This window comes from Balaenoptera physalus (assembly GCF_965194825.1).
Source record: "Balaenoptera physalus genome assembly, chromosome: 4".
Classification (NCBI taxonomy): domain Eukaryota; kingdom Metazoa; phylum Chordata; class Mammalia; order Artiodactyla; family Balaenopteridae; genus Balaenoptera; species Balaenoptera physalus.
In genome coordinates, this window is record NC_138891.1 from 77,604,612 (window position 1) to 77,620,640 (window position 16,029).

The following is a 16,029-nucleotide window of genomic DNA, read 5'->3' on the forward strand; positions in this document are numbered from 1 at the left end:
AAAATGTCATAATACCCACAATTTTACTTTCCAATGATTCAGAAAAAAAAGAAAAGAAAGAGATAAAGGAAGAAAGGTAGGTATGTATACAGGTAGATGTTAATTGTATTTTTTTTTAAACCTTTCTGTAAGTTTGAATTCTTTCAAAATAAACTGTTGTGTGGTGGGGGAAAACAGGGATACAAATGAAAATAAAAATGCTATGCAGTCACTAAGAAGAATCTCTACATACTGCTATGAAATGATCTACACATTGTCAGGTGGAAAAAGATGCAAATCACTATGAACAGTATACCACCATTTATAAAGGAATAATTTTAAAAGAATAATTATATAAGTAAATATATAAATACATATGTATTAGCATATGCACATAATTGCTCTAGAAGGATACACCAGTGGTTGACTCTGGGGAGGAGAAATGGGAAGAGAATTACTTACTGTGAAAATTAAAGGCTTTGAAATTTACCATGTACACATTTTACTGTGTGTATGCGTGACTGTGGATATTTGTGGATATACATGTATTAACTCTAAGTTATGAAAATATCCAAGGAGAAGGTATAGAGTTAGAAGAATATAAAGCCCAGGACATGACACAAACGCTACTATTTAAGGGACAGGTGGGGGCTTTCCTGGTGGCACAGTGGTTGAGAATCTGCCTGCCAATGCAGGGGACACGGGTTCGAGCCCTGGTCTGGGAAGATCCCACAGGCCGCGGAGCAACTGGGCCTGTGAGCCACAACTACTGAGCCTGCGCGTCTGGAGCCTGTGCTCCGCAACAAGAGAGGCCGCGATAGTGAGAGGCCCGCACACCACGATGAAGAGTGGCCCCCGCTCACCACAACTAGAGAAAGCCCTCGCATAGAAACAAGGACCCAAAATCAGCCAAAAATAAATAACTAAATAAGTAAATTAAAGGACAGGTGGAAGAAGAAAGTTTACCAAATAAACTGAGGAACAAGAAGAGATAGGAAAAAAATACAACAGGAGAAAATTGTTTCACAGAACTTAAGGAATGAGATAATGTCAAGAAGAAAAATGTAACACATCAAACTATTAATAGTGATCTGTTTCATTTGTTTCTAAATTTTCTAAAATAAACATTATTTTTGAATTTAAACAATGAGTTATTTTCAAAAGGAAGAACTGAACAGTGTGTGAGATGAGACAGAGAGGACACATCAAACAAGGAAGGCCTCAAAAGTGGCTGCAATATTTGGCAACCAGGACACTGGTGAACTCAATGGTCGATGTTTGAAAGAATTATGAGGGTGGAAAGAGATCACAGTAAACTAAGAGAACAGAGGTAAGGGAACGGGGGCAACAGGCATAGCCTATGCTTTCAAAATATTAGAAGGGAACATACATCAAGAGGTTTTTTTAGGGTTTTTTGTTCGTTTTTTAAAGATCAGCAGGCTATAACATATTTATGAGCTGAGAGAACAGAGCCAGTGGAGAGGAAGCAGATGAAAAACAGATGAATAGCTAGAGGTTGGGGAAACATGGGGCAGAAGTTTAGAGAATGGACAGAAGTGGGAGTTGGGTGGGCGCAGGGTGGACACGAGAAGGGATAAAGGTGGGGCAGGGAATGAAGGGCTGAGGTAAGGAGTTCAAATTTTTTAAAATCACATTCACCTTCAGAGGATGCTAGATTACCAATATTGCTTGAAAAATAACAAATAAAGGGAAAGAATTTTTTTTAAGGTGAGGATAAAGAGGTAAGCAGAAGTTTCATATAATAGCCATACAATGTATTAGAATGATACTATTTAAATGTTTGTAATAATTGGGAAAAATTCACTTTTTAATCTTAGGTGAAAAAAAGGACACAAAGTTACATAATGGATATGATATGTATATATACGGTATATATTAATAAAATAAGAAAATTTGGGATTTTTCTTTTCTTCTTTATACATTTTCCCCCACTTCTTTGACAATGAGCATAGAACTCAGGAAAAATACATTTATTTTTTTAGAAGAAAGCAAGCAATGCATCTTAGCATAGATATTACGCTACTAAATAAATCCAAACTTCCAGTGAGCTTTAATAGGTATGTAATTTCTTTAAAAGGTAGTAACAAATCTACTGGAAATAAAGAACTCAAGGAATAAAAGCAAGTTGATTACTTTTAGTTGTAGTATCCATTACAAACAATTTTAGAATCAGAGCGTCTTAGAACCTTAGTACTGAAGTGGTCCTTGAGTCTATGTAGTCTAAAACTTTCCTCTTGCAGAAAAGAAAAATGAGATCCAAGAAGATAAAATAACCAATCTAAGGTCACAAAGTTAGTTAACTGGCAGATGGGACCCAGGTATTCTGACTTCCAGGTCAGCATGTCTACTGCTGTATCAGAATACTCAAATTTTTTCCTAATGTACCACATGCGAATTACTTCTAGGTTGGCATCAGCTTAATTAAGATCATTGCTTCAAGCCTGATCCTTAAAGGAACACAGGAAAAATAAACCCAATGTGATAAAAGCTTATACATTTGTGAGGTGTCAATTCACAATAAACTTATTAACATCTCTAAACTCAGAACAAAGTATGGAAATGAGTGAAAATAATCTAATTTACACATTACTGTGAACACCAAATCAAATTTACCAACTTAATAAAAAAAAACTGTATTCATCCTAAACCCCCTCAGTCTGAACTCAGATACCAAAGAAAAACTTCAGCACTACACATTTTAATAAATCCCTCCTTATCACCCTAAGAGGCAGTTATTTATCTAGAAGAAACAAACTTGTGCTGAATCTTCAAACAACATTATACAGGAATGTTGGTTCATGTGGGTTCTGAAATTTAAATGTGCCTCAGGCACCAAGCTACATACTAGAAGATAAACGTGGCAATCGTTTTTAGCATTTGAGAAGACTATTTAGAATTCACAGCCTTAAGAAAGCAAACTTTAAATTAATATCGATATAATGCTCACACTCAGGAAATACACTACACATTTTCAGCTAGATCTAAAAATACGATCCCCAAATAAATCCTTTGCTCTTAAATCAAGTATTAAAGAAATGTTGAGGCCACTTAATTTAGGTACTGTCTTTCCACCTCCTCTATCACCACCATGATCTATCTGAGTTAACACCAATACAGGTAACTTCAGAACAGATAAAAGTTTAAGCCCCACGTCCTGGATTTTGCATTCAAGTCTACACAGCAGACTACCTCAAAAAGATCTACTTCACTGACCAAAAATTATCTATAGCGACTCTAGAGATTATTCCTAACACAAAGTACAATGATGAACCAGAGAGAAGGCTAAGAGTATGTCTTAAGTTCAATGGCTTTAGTGAGAATAAAAAGGACCTTTTAACCAGTACAAGTCATGAACAATGATAAAATAGGTGCTAATGTGGGAAAATTAAAAGGGAGAGAACTCAGGTCCCTAATTTTGTGTATATCTTCTTTCAGGTTAATTCAAGCTATAAAGGATGTACTCGCTGAAATTAATCTAGTTTGCACCCTTAATCCTATCCTGCTAAGAGGTCTAAGTTTATCACAGTGCCCTCTGCATTCTGACGTTCATCTCCATTTGTTTGCCTACGGTCCATTCCATCTTTTAGGACACGGAATCCAACACTACATAGAACTTCCTCATTATTCTCATAACAAGACAAGGAAACATATCTCCAAGCACCAGTCACTTACCAGAACATTCTCTCTATGCAGATGTAAAATCCTCGATAACTGGAACAATGGGATTTCTACTTTTGGTCCAGTGAATTTCCAAAAGCAGTATTTCTCATTTAGGTGAGAGGATCAGAATTTGCTGGAAAATACCTTAAAACTACCTATGAGTGACAAAGTACCTGTGGACTACATTCCCCCAACTTTGCACTCTCGTTTCCTCACTGCTCTCTTAAAGCATCACTGTTTTAGGAACCTCAACTGTTGATGAGTTGATGAGTGTATGTGGGTTATGGCAGAACAAAGATTTAAAACAATGCTAAGAGAACAACATAACCAGGTGCCCCTAGTTCCCAGATAGCTAAAAATCCCATATGGACCAATTTACAGTTCCCTGGGTCAAGTGAGAAAGCAGTGCTGTTGGGGTGAATTTAGTCTAGGACGACAGTGAAAAAGAAAGAATTCTGTATCAACCATCAGAAAGACACATCTTCAAAGATACAAGCATCCAGAGAGTGCCCAAATTATAAATGATCTACTAATGAAAAAGACCACTCTAACCTTTTCCCCATTCATAATGTACCCCATGCTGCTTTCACACCCTACCACCAGTTTTAAGGAACTATTTAAAACAAACAAACAAACAAACAAACAAACAAAAAAACCTTGAAGCTTCTAGAGAAATTGTAGATTCTAAGACAGAGGCAAGAAGCATGTATGTGTGTGTGTGTGTGTGTGTGTGTGTGTGTGTGTATGTATGTGTGTGTGAATAGACTGCTATCTTTAGAGCAGTTTTAGGTTTACAGAATATTAAGCAGATGGTACAGAGTTCCCATATAACCATTCTTTCCCCTACCCAGTTTCCTCTATCATTAACATCTTGCATTAATGTAGTACAACTGATGAGCCAATAGTGACATACTATTATTAAAGTCCATGGTTTACATTAGGGCCCACTCTGTGTTGTACGTTCTATCGCTTTTGACAAATGTATAATGACATAACCACTATTACAGTAACATACAGAACAGATTCACTGCCCTAAAAATCTCATGCTCCTACTATTTATCCCTTCCTCTCTCCCTCCAAATCTTTTCATTTACTGTCTTTACAGTTTTGCCTTTTCCAAAATGTCATACAGTTGGAATCATATAGTATATAGTTTTTTCAAACTGGCTTCTTTCATTAAGCAATATGAACTTAAGGTTTAGCCATGTCTTTTTCTGGTTTGATAGCTCACTTTTCATATATTACTGAATAATATTCCATTGTATGGATTGCTGAAGTTTGTTTATCCATTCACTTTTTTTTTTAATGATGGATTTATTTGGGTGTATTCGCCTCTTTTTTTTTTTTTGGCCATGCCACATGGCGTGTGGGACCTTAGTTCCCCAACCAGGGATTGAACCCACGCCCCCTACATTGGAAGCATGGAGTCTTAACCACTGGACCATCAGGGAAGTCCCTATCCATTCACCTTTTGAAGGGCATCTTAATTGCGTCCAGCTTTTTGAAATTACAAATAAAGCTGATATAAACATTCATGCGCAAGTTTTTGTGTGGATGTAAGTTTTCTACTCATTTGGGTATATAATACGTAGAAGCATGACTGCTAGATCATATGATAAGTCTATGTTCAGCTTTGTGTGAAACAGCCAAACTGTCTTCCAAAGTGACTGTACGATTTTGATTTCCCATCAGCAATGCATGAGAGTTCCTATTGTTCCATTTCCTCATCGGCATTTGGTATTATCAGTTTTTTGGATTTTGCCATTCTAATAGATGTTCAGTGGTATGTTACTGCTGTTTCAATGTTCATTTTCTTAATGACATATGATGTTGAGCATCTTTGTATATGCTTATTTGCCTCTTGTATATCTACTTTGTTAAGGTGTCTGTTCAGTTCTTTAGCCCATTTTTTTTTTTAATTATTAGCACCTTTAATTATTATTTATTTATTTATTTATTTGGCTGTGTTGGGTCTTCGTTTCTGTGCAAGGGCTTCCCCTAGCCGCGGCAAGCGGGGGCCACTCTTCATCGTGGTGCGCGGGCCTCTCACCATCGTGGTCTCTCTTGTTGCAGAGCACAGGCTCCAGACGCGCAGGCTCAGTAGTTGTGGCTCACGGGCCCAGTTGCTCCACGGAATGTGGGATCTTCCCAGACCAGGGCTTGAACCCGTGTCCCCTGCATTAGCAGGCAGATTCTCAACCACTGCGCCACCAGGGAAGCCCTAGCCCATTTTTTAATTGGGTTGTTTGCTTTCTTCAGTTTTAGAGTTCTTTGTATATTTTAGATACAAGCCCTTGTCAGATGTGTTTTGCAAATATTTTAATATTTTCTTCTAGCTTATGGCTTATCTTTTTCATTCCCTTAAAAATGTCCTTTGCAGTTTTAAAATTGAGTCCAACTTACCAATTTTTTCTCTCATGGATCATGCTTTTGGTATTGATCTAAAAATTCATCACCACACCCATGGTCCCCTAGGTTTTCTCCTGTTACCTTTTATAAGTTTTATAGTTTTGTGTTTTACATTTAGGTCTGTGATCCATTTTGAGTTAACTTTTTTGTAAAAGGTGTAAGATCTGTGTCTAGCTTCTTTTTTTTTTTTTTTTTGCACGTGGATGTGCAGCTGTCCAGTACCATTCATTGAAAAGAAAATTTTCTCCACTGAATTGCTTTTGTTGCTTTGTCAAAGATCAATTGATTATATTTGTGTGGGTCTATTTCAAGGCTCTCTATTCTGTTCCATTGGCTAAATTATTTGTCTATTCTTTTGTCAGTAGCACACTGTCTTAATTATAGCTTAACTAAGTCTTGAGATTGGATAGCATCAGTCCTCTGACTTTGTTTTCTTCAGTATTGTGTTGGTTATTCTGGGTCTTTTGCCTTTCCATATAAACTTTAAAATCACTTTGTCAATATCCACAAAATAACTTGCTGGGATTTTGATTGGGATTGTGTTGAATCTACAGATCAAGTTGAGAAGAACCAACATCCTAACAATTTTGAGTCTTCCTATCCATGAACATGGCAGATCTTCTTTTATTTCTTTTATCAGAGTTTTATGGTTTCCCCATATAGATCTATGTATTTTGCTAGATTTATTCTTAAGTGTTTCATTTTGGGGGGGGTGCCAATATAAATGGAATTGTAATTTTAATTTCAAATTTCAATTGTTCCCTGCTGATATATAAGAAAGCAATTGACATTTATGCATTAACTTTGGATCCTGTGGCCTTGCTACAATCACTTATTAGTTCTAGGAGTTTGTTGATTCTTTGGGATTTTCTATATAAATAATCATACCATCTATGAATAAAGGCAGCTGTATTTCCTCCTTCCCAAACTGTATACTTTTTCTTTTCTTTGTCTTATTGCATTAACTAGGTCTTCCAATGTTGAATAGGAGTGGTGATAGGGGACATCCTTGTCTTGTTCCCAATCTTAGGATGAAAACATCTAGTTTCTCATCAATTATGATGTTAGCTGTAGGGTTTCTGTAGATATTCCTTATCAAGTTGAGGAAGTTCCCCTTTATTCCTAGTTTGCTGGGAGTTTTATCATGATTTTGTCAAACGCTTTTTCTGACAAAAAAGCATGATACGACCATATGATTTTTCTTCTTTAGCCTGTTGATGTGATAGATTGTATTAACTGATTTTCAGATGTTGAATCAGCCTTGAAAAACTGGAATAAAACCCACTTGGTTGTAGTGTATAATACTTTTTATACATTGTTGGATTCAATGTGCTAATATTTTGTTGAGGGTTTTTGCATCTATGTTCATGAGAGATACTGGTTTGTAATGTTGCCTTTTTAAAATATAAGTAGGCTGAGAAATCTCAGAGGTATCAGTCAGTTACACATAGGTGGTAGTTTAATCAGATTACTATTCTTCTGAAAATCTCAACGGTGATGAGGCAAAGACATTACTGATCAGAGGGAGAACAGGAAACACTTAGGAATCAAGGCAGGCATTAGTTGGGGATAGCAGCTCAAAAGCCATGAAAAGCTGTAGTTTATACTACTTGCTTAGTTTTTTTAAAAATTTATTTTACTGAAGTATAGTTGATTTACAATGTTGCATTAATTTCTGCTGTACAGCTAAGTGATTCAGATATACATATACATACATTTAAAAAATATCCTTTTCCATTATGGTTTATCACAGGATATTGAATATAGTTCCCTGTGCTATACAGTAGGACCTTGTTGTTCATCCATTCTATACTACTTGCTTAGTTTTGAAGTTGTGAATCAGAGGAAAGAAATAGTCCAGGAAGAGAAGGGATAGGATATGAGTGCCTGAAAAAATTGTGAGATATGACAGCCTTGCCTGAATTTTAACTTAAAAATCATGCGGCCTAAACCCCAGGTTCTGCAACTTATGTACTGTCTTCTAAGTCAGGGATGGTAAGGCTCTCCTTTCCTCTACCCAGGCCTGCTCCCTCCCCTTATTAGTTTCCCAATTTCAAACAACCAGAGAATTATTTTAACAATAAAATTTTAACCTCGCAGAACCACCTTCATAATTTTTGACAACTCTAAATACTAATTATACCATTATTTATTAAGATATGTCATAAAGGTGACTTCTATTAAAATTACTTTCTTTTACAAGGAAATTTTTATATCTCTACCATTAATAGAAACTAGTATCCCTTAACAAACACAGACACTATACATTAATATACATTAAATACATAACTCTTAAAATTAAAAATGTTTATCTCTCTACCACCTAAAGTCATCTACTGTGTAACCAGGTGTAAATGTGTCCTATACTTAGAGAAATACTCATCAAATCCACCTTTCTCCTTCATTTTATAAGCAATGAAACTGAGGACCAGAAAGTAAGGTGAGCTACTCAAGGTCACTGAGCTAATCAGTAGCTCAGCTGGAGCCAACCCTCTCTCTCGCTCTCTTCCACAAACAAAAATCAACTCTTCACACTCCTATCCTACTGTTCTTTCCACTACATCAAGTTAAAAAAAAAAAGGCAAGAGAGGATCTTATTTATTAGTATTTTCAGTCAGCAGTCTCCAAATTGCCTGTTTCTTTTTGGCAGGTTGTTTAACTAGCTCGAAATTGAAATCCTGCTGGAATAAAGCTAACTGGCTAAGAAACAGGGGCAAGAATGACAAGAGACAGTAGCCAGCTGTCCTGTGCCTGAACGGGAAGAGGGGCTTTACCTGCAGGCCCAGGATGTTCGGGAGAGGAATTCGGAAGTCATGAGAAGACCCCCAACCCCCTGGAGGCAAAGCTCAGCTGCCTGGAACCTGTGATGTCCTCTGCTATTGGCTTCATATGGCTGAGGACGTTCAGAGGGTACTCAAAATGGCACTCTCTTGAATATTCCCCCAAACTAACAGCTATTTAAAAACAGAATAGAAGGTGTCTTGATTGAGTTTTTACAAATGATATTCTTGGCTTAATACTGGCCAAAAAAAGAGAACTAATTCACAACGTGGAAGTGTCAAAAAAATCTTCAGAGAAAGTGAGTAGAAACAGGGAAAGGAAGGATGAGATGTGCTTAACTTTAAGAAAGGGAGTTTCAAAAGTTTACAAAAAGAATAAGAGAAAAAGTATACTCTGGTAGCTTTAGTATCTGGAAGAAACTCCTCTGGAAAACAAAATGGTCGGCAATATCTGAAGAAATTAGTGATTTCACAGGCAGCCACCAGTAAAAAAGGAAAAGGAGCAGATAACTACGTAGGAATACCCAGCGGTAGGACAAAAACCTGCCCATGAATGCCCTCTTCTTTCTTCTACTCCTCTCTGTCCACTCAGATCCTTCTAGGTCCTGCTCACCCCTCCCAGAGTTTCCCTCACCACAGAGCTTCCTTCGCCTATCCTGACTCACACTGACCACTCCTCTTCCAAACTTTCTGTACTTGACATTTGTTTGTGGACTTCTTTGCCTCCCCAATTCAATCTGGGTCTGAGACTGCAGCGCCCTCTTCACACATATTTTGGTGTCCCCAGAATACCTCTAAACAGTACCTCCTGGGAGAGTAGATAATAAATAAATATGTGTTAATTAGGTCAAAGAAGTCAACTAGAAATCAGTGTTTTTAGAGGAAGGGGAAACTAGAGTAGGTATAAAGAATACAAAACCTGAGCATGCATTTTAAGTTGTACTAATACCCAAATCAATTTAAATCAATTGTGTAACAAGTAGAATCAAAAGGCATAGTCGCCTGAAATTGCAAAAATAGCACAGTACCTGCAGGAGACTTTCTATGGCATGAAAGCCTCGAATTAAATTCAGAGCTGCGCATAAAAGACTAAGGATAAATGCCACAATCCCTGACAGAGTTGCTGGTTCCAGTCGCTGGTGAGCTGGAAAATAAAAGAAGTGATTAGGAATAAACATCAATATCTCACGTCAATACCTACATGTATGTAAAATGAAATTCACTGCTCAATTTAAAGGGGTCAAATACTGATGAATCTTCATAAAATTATTTAATAATGCACCTTAGAAATTAAATATTTTTTAAAATGCAAAATGTCTGACATGACAGCTTCATTCCCCTGAACTCAAATTAACTTCTTTTTCTCTACACTTTTAACAAAGACACCTAATTTGCATTTGAGGTATATAGTGCTAAGGCTAAGGTGTCCTCATATCTGGCAGTAAATCATATAGGAAAAACCCTTATGCCTAAATATGTCTACCATTTACAAGTAGCTGCAAATATTTGCAAAGGTGACTCTGCTCAGAAATTCACTGCCTAATTCCTACTTTTTCTGAAAATGCTTAGAAAACATTTTTAAGGACAAACATAGCTTGCTTTTAAGCAAAGCTCTTCCTTATTTGGGTTCCAGGTCTATAAATACCACAGGATATATGTGAAAGCTCATCTATATAATCACCGATCTTAACTCTACAGTAGAATGGATTCTTATAGTTATGAGGTTCCTGGTCTCTGAAGACCACTTGAAAGTAAAAAAGCTAAAACAACAGTTGAAGAAGTTGCAGCATAAGATATTTAGATATACAACAGCTTCCCTTCATCATCTTGTGGTTAACAGAATTAACTATAGAGTCTAAATGAAAACACAAAACTACATAATCATCTAGACCTCAAAAGGGAGAGAGAGAGAAAGAGAGGACAACAGAACTACATTTAGATCATTTTATTTAAATCACTGAAGTGTAAAAGCCCTAACAATGAAGTTAATGAGGTGGAACATTAATATAAGGAAGGGCTTAAATCTCTGCAACTTATATTCAGCCATACAGCAGAAAAACTTCCCTAAACAATTCATAAAAACACGAAAACCCATATGTTGCAAAAAAGTATTTATTCCTCAGGTTCAGCAGAAAATCCACTTAATACAGGATAAATTTTCTTAAATTTCTTCTGTGCCCGAGCTGACTGCTTGGTCTCCCAATCAATTTCCTTGAGATTTTAATATGAAAACAAAAAAATAAATGCCTTTGTAAAGTACTGATACCAAATTTTCTATCACTACAGAAAAAAATCTCACAATTTAAAAATCTATCCAACTGCTCTACCAATTAGTCATGTTTTACATCCCTCCCTCCATGCTTCCCCACTCCCTCTGAGTAGTAAGGGGGAACTGGGCTCTAAGTAAAGAAGAGATCCTTAACAAGGGCCTCAAGCATAAAGCCACCTGAAAACTAAATAGATTATAGAAATAATATTTCTAAAGTATACAAAACAAGTTTACCTTACAAAAAAACCAAACAATATTCTGTATTGTAATTAAGAACCATAGCCTTCTGTGGTCAAGTAAGGAATGGCCATTCTTGAACGGAAAAATATTACCATTTTAATGTGTTGATCAATACCTGTTTAAGAAATAAATAATATGTCTATACAAATTAAATATTTACTCAGTTGCTAACACTTGCCTCTTGCCCTTGGAGCACTCTTTTTACAATGATAGTATACCATTTATAAATTAATTACTTCAAATGACCAGAAATATTTTTAAAGACATGAAAGCAAATGACAAGCCTCCTTTAACAAGGACAAGGCACACATTATGCTGAAGGATAGGCTGGAGAAGTGCCAAATCACTGTGAGAAAGGAAATTCTCAAGTGGAGGTTCCCCCACTCCCACCCTACCCCCTTCCTAAGACCTGTGGGAATGCTAAGAAAAAACTCCATCTGCACAGAATGTGAGGGTGACACTTTCTCATTTTAACAAATTGAATGAGATATTTAATCACATTTTAATGTATTATGTTATATGATATTCTTTATTTCATAAAACAGATTTTATATCAATTGTTATCCACAAATGCTTACTTCACACCTCAATCTGGCACCATGATAGGTACTATTAGGTACAGAGCAGATGTGGAACAGTAAGAAATGAAGAAATAAGAGGAGATGTAGAAAAAAATAATTTTGTTGAATTCAAAACAGTGTCACCTGGTCAGTTTTTGTTTTGTTTTGCTATTATTGTCTTCTGCTACAATGCGTTTTCTTTAATTAGTCTCCTTGAGCCCAGTAATTGCATTTTCATGACAAAATTAAAATTTTTATGTACCAACGATTAATGGAGAGTTTACAAAAATTCCTAAAGAAATAAGAGTAAATCCTTTGGAACAAAAGGGCTATTGGTTATAGTGAATTAATATATTTATTAAGCAAATACTTTTTGTCATGATTCTGTGTAAGATGCTGTGTTTTAGAGGATAAAAGAAATGAATTACACAATCTGCCCTCAAGGCACTTCTAGTCATTTAAAGGGAAATGGACTGATAAGCACATGAAAGTAATAAGTATTCTAAACTAAAAGAGTTAAAGAATTCTGAAAAGGAAAGATAACTAGGGGAAAGGTGGTGACACAAAAGTGGTAAGAGAACCAAGGGAGATCTTTAAAGATGGTTAAAATTTAGACAGGTACAAATGGGAAGAACTGCATTCCATGCAGAGAAAAGAATATGAGGAGCCTGGAGATGGAAATGGAAGAAGCAAATAATAACAGCATCAACAAAAACTATTACTGCTACTCTTTCTACTAATCCTTCTAATAGTGGCTGCTTTCAATGTGCCAGGCACCAAGTGCTTTATATACATAATCTCACTTTATCCTTCCAAGAACCCAATGCAGTAGGCAATATAGTTATCCCAGTTTTTTCAGACAGGAAACTAAGGTTTAGGGAGATTGAGAAATTTGCCCAAATTGGGTAAAGGAACTGGGATTTAAATCTAGGTAGCCTGACTCTAGAACTCACGTTCTTAACCACTTTGCTATTGGGCATTGCTACTGGTTTTGTTTTGCTCAAAAAGATGTTTATAAGAGTAGGAAGAAATAAGGTCAGAAAGGGAGGCTGAAGCAAATTAACAGTCTGAAACACGAGGCTAAAAATTATGGGCAAATTAGACAATGGGGAAACACGGAAGAGCAAGAGATTGATGACTAAAGCTGTGCTTAAAGAATATTAATCTGTTAATGGGTTGTAAAGAGATTAAAAGTAGGGAGAGAGAAATAATATTTTTTTAGTGCCTTCTCACTAGGTATACACTGTCCCATTTATCCTTCAAAACATAGTACTTCATGAGGTTTAGAATGACTAACTTCCCTGTGTCTGAATCTCCTCATCTATAAATTGAGGTTAAATAATTTGCTCTAAGCCAGACAGCCAGTAAGTGCCATCTTCACAATTAGCACTTAGGTCTTAAAAGCCCATGCTCTTTCTACAATTCTGTATTAGAAGTTTGTGAGGGAGTCATTGCAAAAGACTTACTGAAATGAGGACCTAAATTAGGATAGTGACAGTAGAAGTGGAGAAGAAAGAGGGGAGAGAGGTTACAGAGGCTAAAACTATTAGGCTTGGCAACTAACTAGATGTGGGAAACAAAAGAGAAAAAATCAAGGAAAATGCCAAGGTTTGAAGTGTGGGTGATTGGAAAGATAAGGGTGCTATTAACAGACCCAGTGGAAGAAACTCAGGTTTGATCCGAGTATGGAGACATTTTACACATATCAAACTTGAAGTGATGGTGAGGCATGTTTAATAAGCAATTAAAGAATGTAAAAGCAGTGAGCTGGAGAAACAGATGAGGTCTGCATATGATGGGATGGGTTTGGATGAGATTACCAATGAAAGAAGTGGGCCAAGGGCAAATCCTTGGTAAACACTACCTTTACAGGGAGGAAGAGGAGGCAGGGAAGACAGATGTAGACCAACCAGAAGAGGAAAGAGCCACAGAAGCCTAGGAAGGGGAGACCATCAAGAAGAAAGACATGGCTTACAAAGCCTGTAGACAGGCCAAAGACAATCTGAACTGAACAAGAAAGAAAAAAAAAAAAAGATTAGATTTATTGACTAAGAAGAGATGGTTTCAACCCTTCATGAAATAGTTTCAGAAGAGTGGCTGAAGGCAAAATTCAGACAGCAAAAGGTTAAATAACTGGTGAAGGTAAGAGATAGAAGCAGTAAGTGAACACTTCTGCAGTTACAGGAGAGGAAAACAGGATGACAGCTTGACAGATACAATAGGACTGAAAAATAGTTATTTTTCCCCTGTAATGGGGTGGAGGAGGGAGATTTTAATACATTTATAGGTGTAACAACAAAATTCAGTGAAGATGAAATAGAAGAGTCAAGAGAAAGGAAAAATAATTGGTGAAACAGAGTACCAGAACAGTCATAATGAGGATTCAAAAAGATGGTACCATTCTAACCCCCAAACCTCATCCTAATACCAGTGTCTACGCTCTGAGTCAAAGATAAAGTTCAGAAGGTGCAGTTATTCAATGGTACCCAAAATATCTGGAGAAAAAGGTTTTAGAACATTAGAGAGAGATTTCAAGTCAGTTCTATCTAAATGAGCATAATTTATTACTAAATTATGACTAAATGAGACTAATTGTATGGTACAAAAACACACTACTCTTTTCACTATGAGGCCCTTTCTTATCATCACCACCTGTCAAAACCTGCATGTCCTTCAAGGCTCTAAGGCCTAAAAGTGTTTCTTCCTTTTTACCTCTTTTAGAGCATGTATTGCATTCTACCTTGTATTTTACTTATTGACTTTTGCTTTTCCCATCTTGAAAGCAGAAAATGTGCTTATTATCTTTATAAAATGCCCTACAATATTTAGCATAATACTTTGGAGAAAATAAAGCAATAAATACTTGTTAGATTGGGGGGGGGGTGTGTGTGTAAGAGAAAGAGATTGGGAAATCTACTTGCCTTGTGGGGTACCAGCCAAATACAGCAGCATTTGCAGGCAACTGACAAATTGTCTAGAAAATTATATAGATTGAAAAAAGGCTGATTAACCAAGTATTTATCTTAAAAATAGAAGTGTCAAAGAACCTAAGAAAAGTGTATTAAGTTTAGGGTTTCAGGAAGTGTTTTTTTTTAATTTTAAAGGATATAAAATTTAAAAGAATAACAACATTAAATGTTGGTGAGGATACAGGGCAATCAAAACTCTCATACATTGCTTGTGGGAATGTAAAATGGCACAACTATTTCAAAAAACTGGCAGTTTCATAAAGAGTTAAACATACACCTAACCCTTGACCTAGCAATTCCACTCCTAAAACTTACTCAAGAGAAATGAAAACATATGTCAACAAAAGATGAATGTTTATAATAGGTTTATGTACAATAACCAAAAACTGGAAACAAGCTGATGTCCAATGTTTATCCACTCTGGATAAACAAATTGTGGTATGTTCACACAGTGACTACTACTCAGCAATAAAGAGCAACAAACTATAGAGACAAGCAACATATACATATGACATTGTGTTGAGCAAAAGAAGTGGAACACAAGAATTACATGATATAATCTTGTTTATATCAGGTTCTAGAACAAATAAAACTAAAGTAAAAAATCTGAACAGTGGTTGTCTGGAGTGGGGCAGAGACTGACTGGGAAGGGACACAAAGGAACTTTTGGGGAGATGGAAATGGTCTACACTGTGATAGCGGAATGTACTAATCATGGTTTTTTACTCTGTATTTTTGGTACTTTGACATCTTGGGGCCTTGCTGACATCAGAGGACTGCCCGTCCCAGGACTATCTAATTCCTAGAGATAGCAAACAACTCTCCTGCAAGAGTGCCTTTCATAAGCAAACCCCTAATCTGGAGCTGACACTCCTAACTATCTGCTCTATGGGGTTCTCACACTCAGGGCCACTATTCCCCTGCCCAAATCACGGCAGGGTCAGGTATCAGACAAAGAGCCTATGTCCCACAGCTCACTGAAAGTATTCAAACTAGCCAATCCTAAACCTGCTTACTCTGTCTCTCCAGTTCCTTCCTGGGGAAATCACACTAAAGGCTCTTGCCCACATTTCCCTCCTGCTCCTTTACCTCCTGACCCTCGCTGGCACTTCCCCACGTGGCTCCTGGTGGTGTGCTCCCTT

The 16,029-nt window shown here is 36.7% G+C and overlaps 1 protein-coding gene across 8 annotated transcripts in view; it reads right to left on the reverse strand.

Moving 5' to 3' along the window:
• The window catches only part of SEC22A (SEC22 homolog A, vesicle trafficking protein), a 73,337-nt gene that overhangs the window by 17,647 nt on the left and 39,661 nt on the right, over window positions 1-16,029 (reverse strand). For 7 of the 8 annotated variants that reach the window (XM_082460964.1, XM_082460963.1, XM_082460960.1 and 4 more), the window contains one exon: window positions 9,878-9,993. In XM_082460964.1, the coding sequence (XP_082317090.1) occupies window positions 9,878-9,993 (116 nt within the window). Of the gene's footprint in view, window positions 1-9,851; window positions 9,994-16,029 lie in introns of all 8 variants that reach the window. The other variant, XM_082460962.1, reaches the window with a different exon arrangement.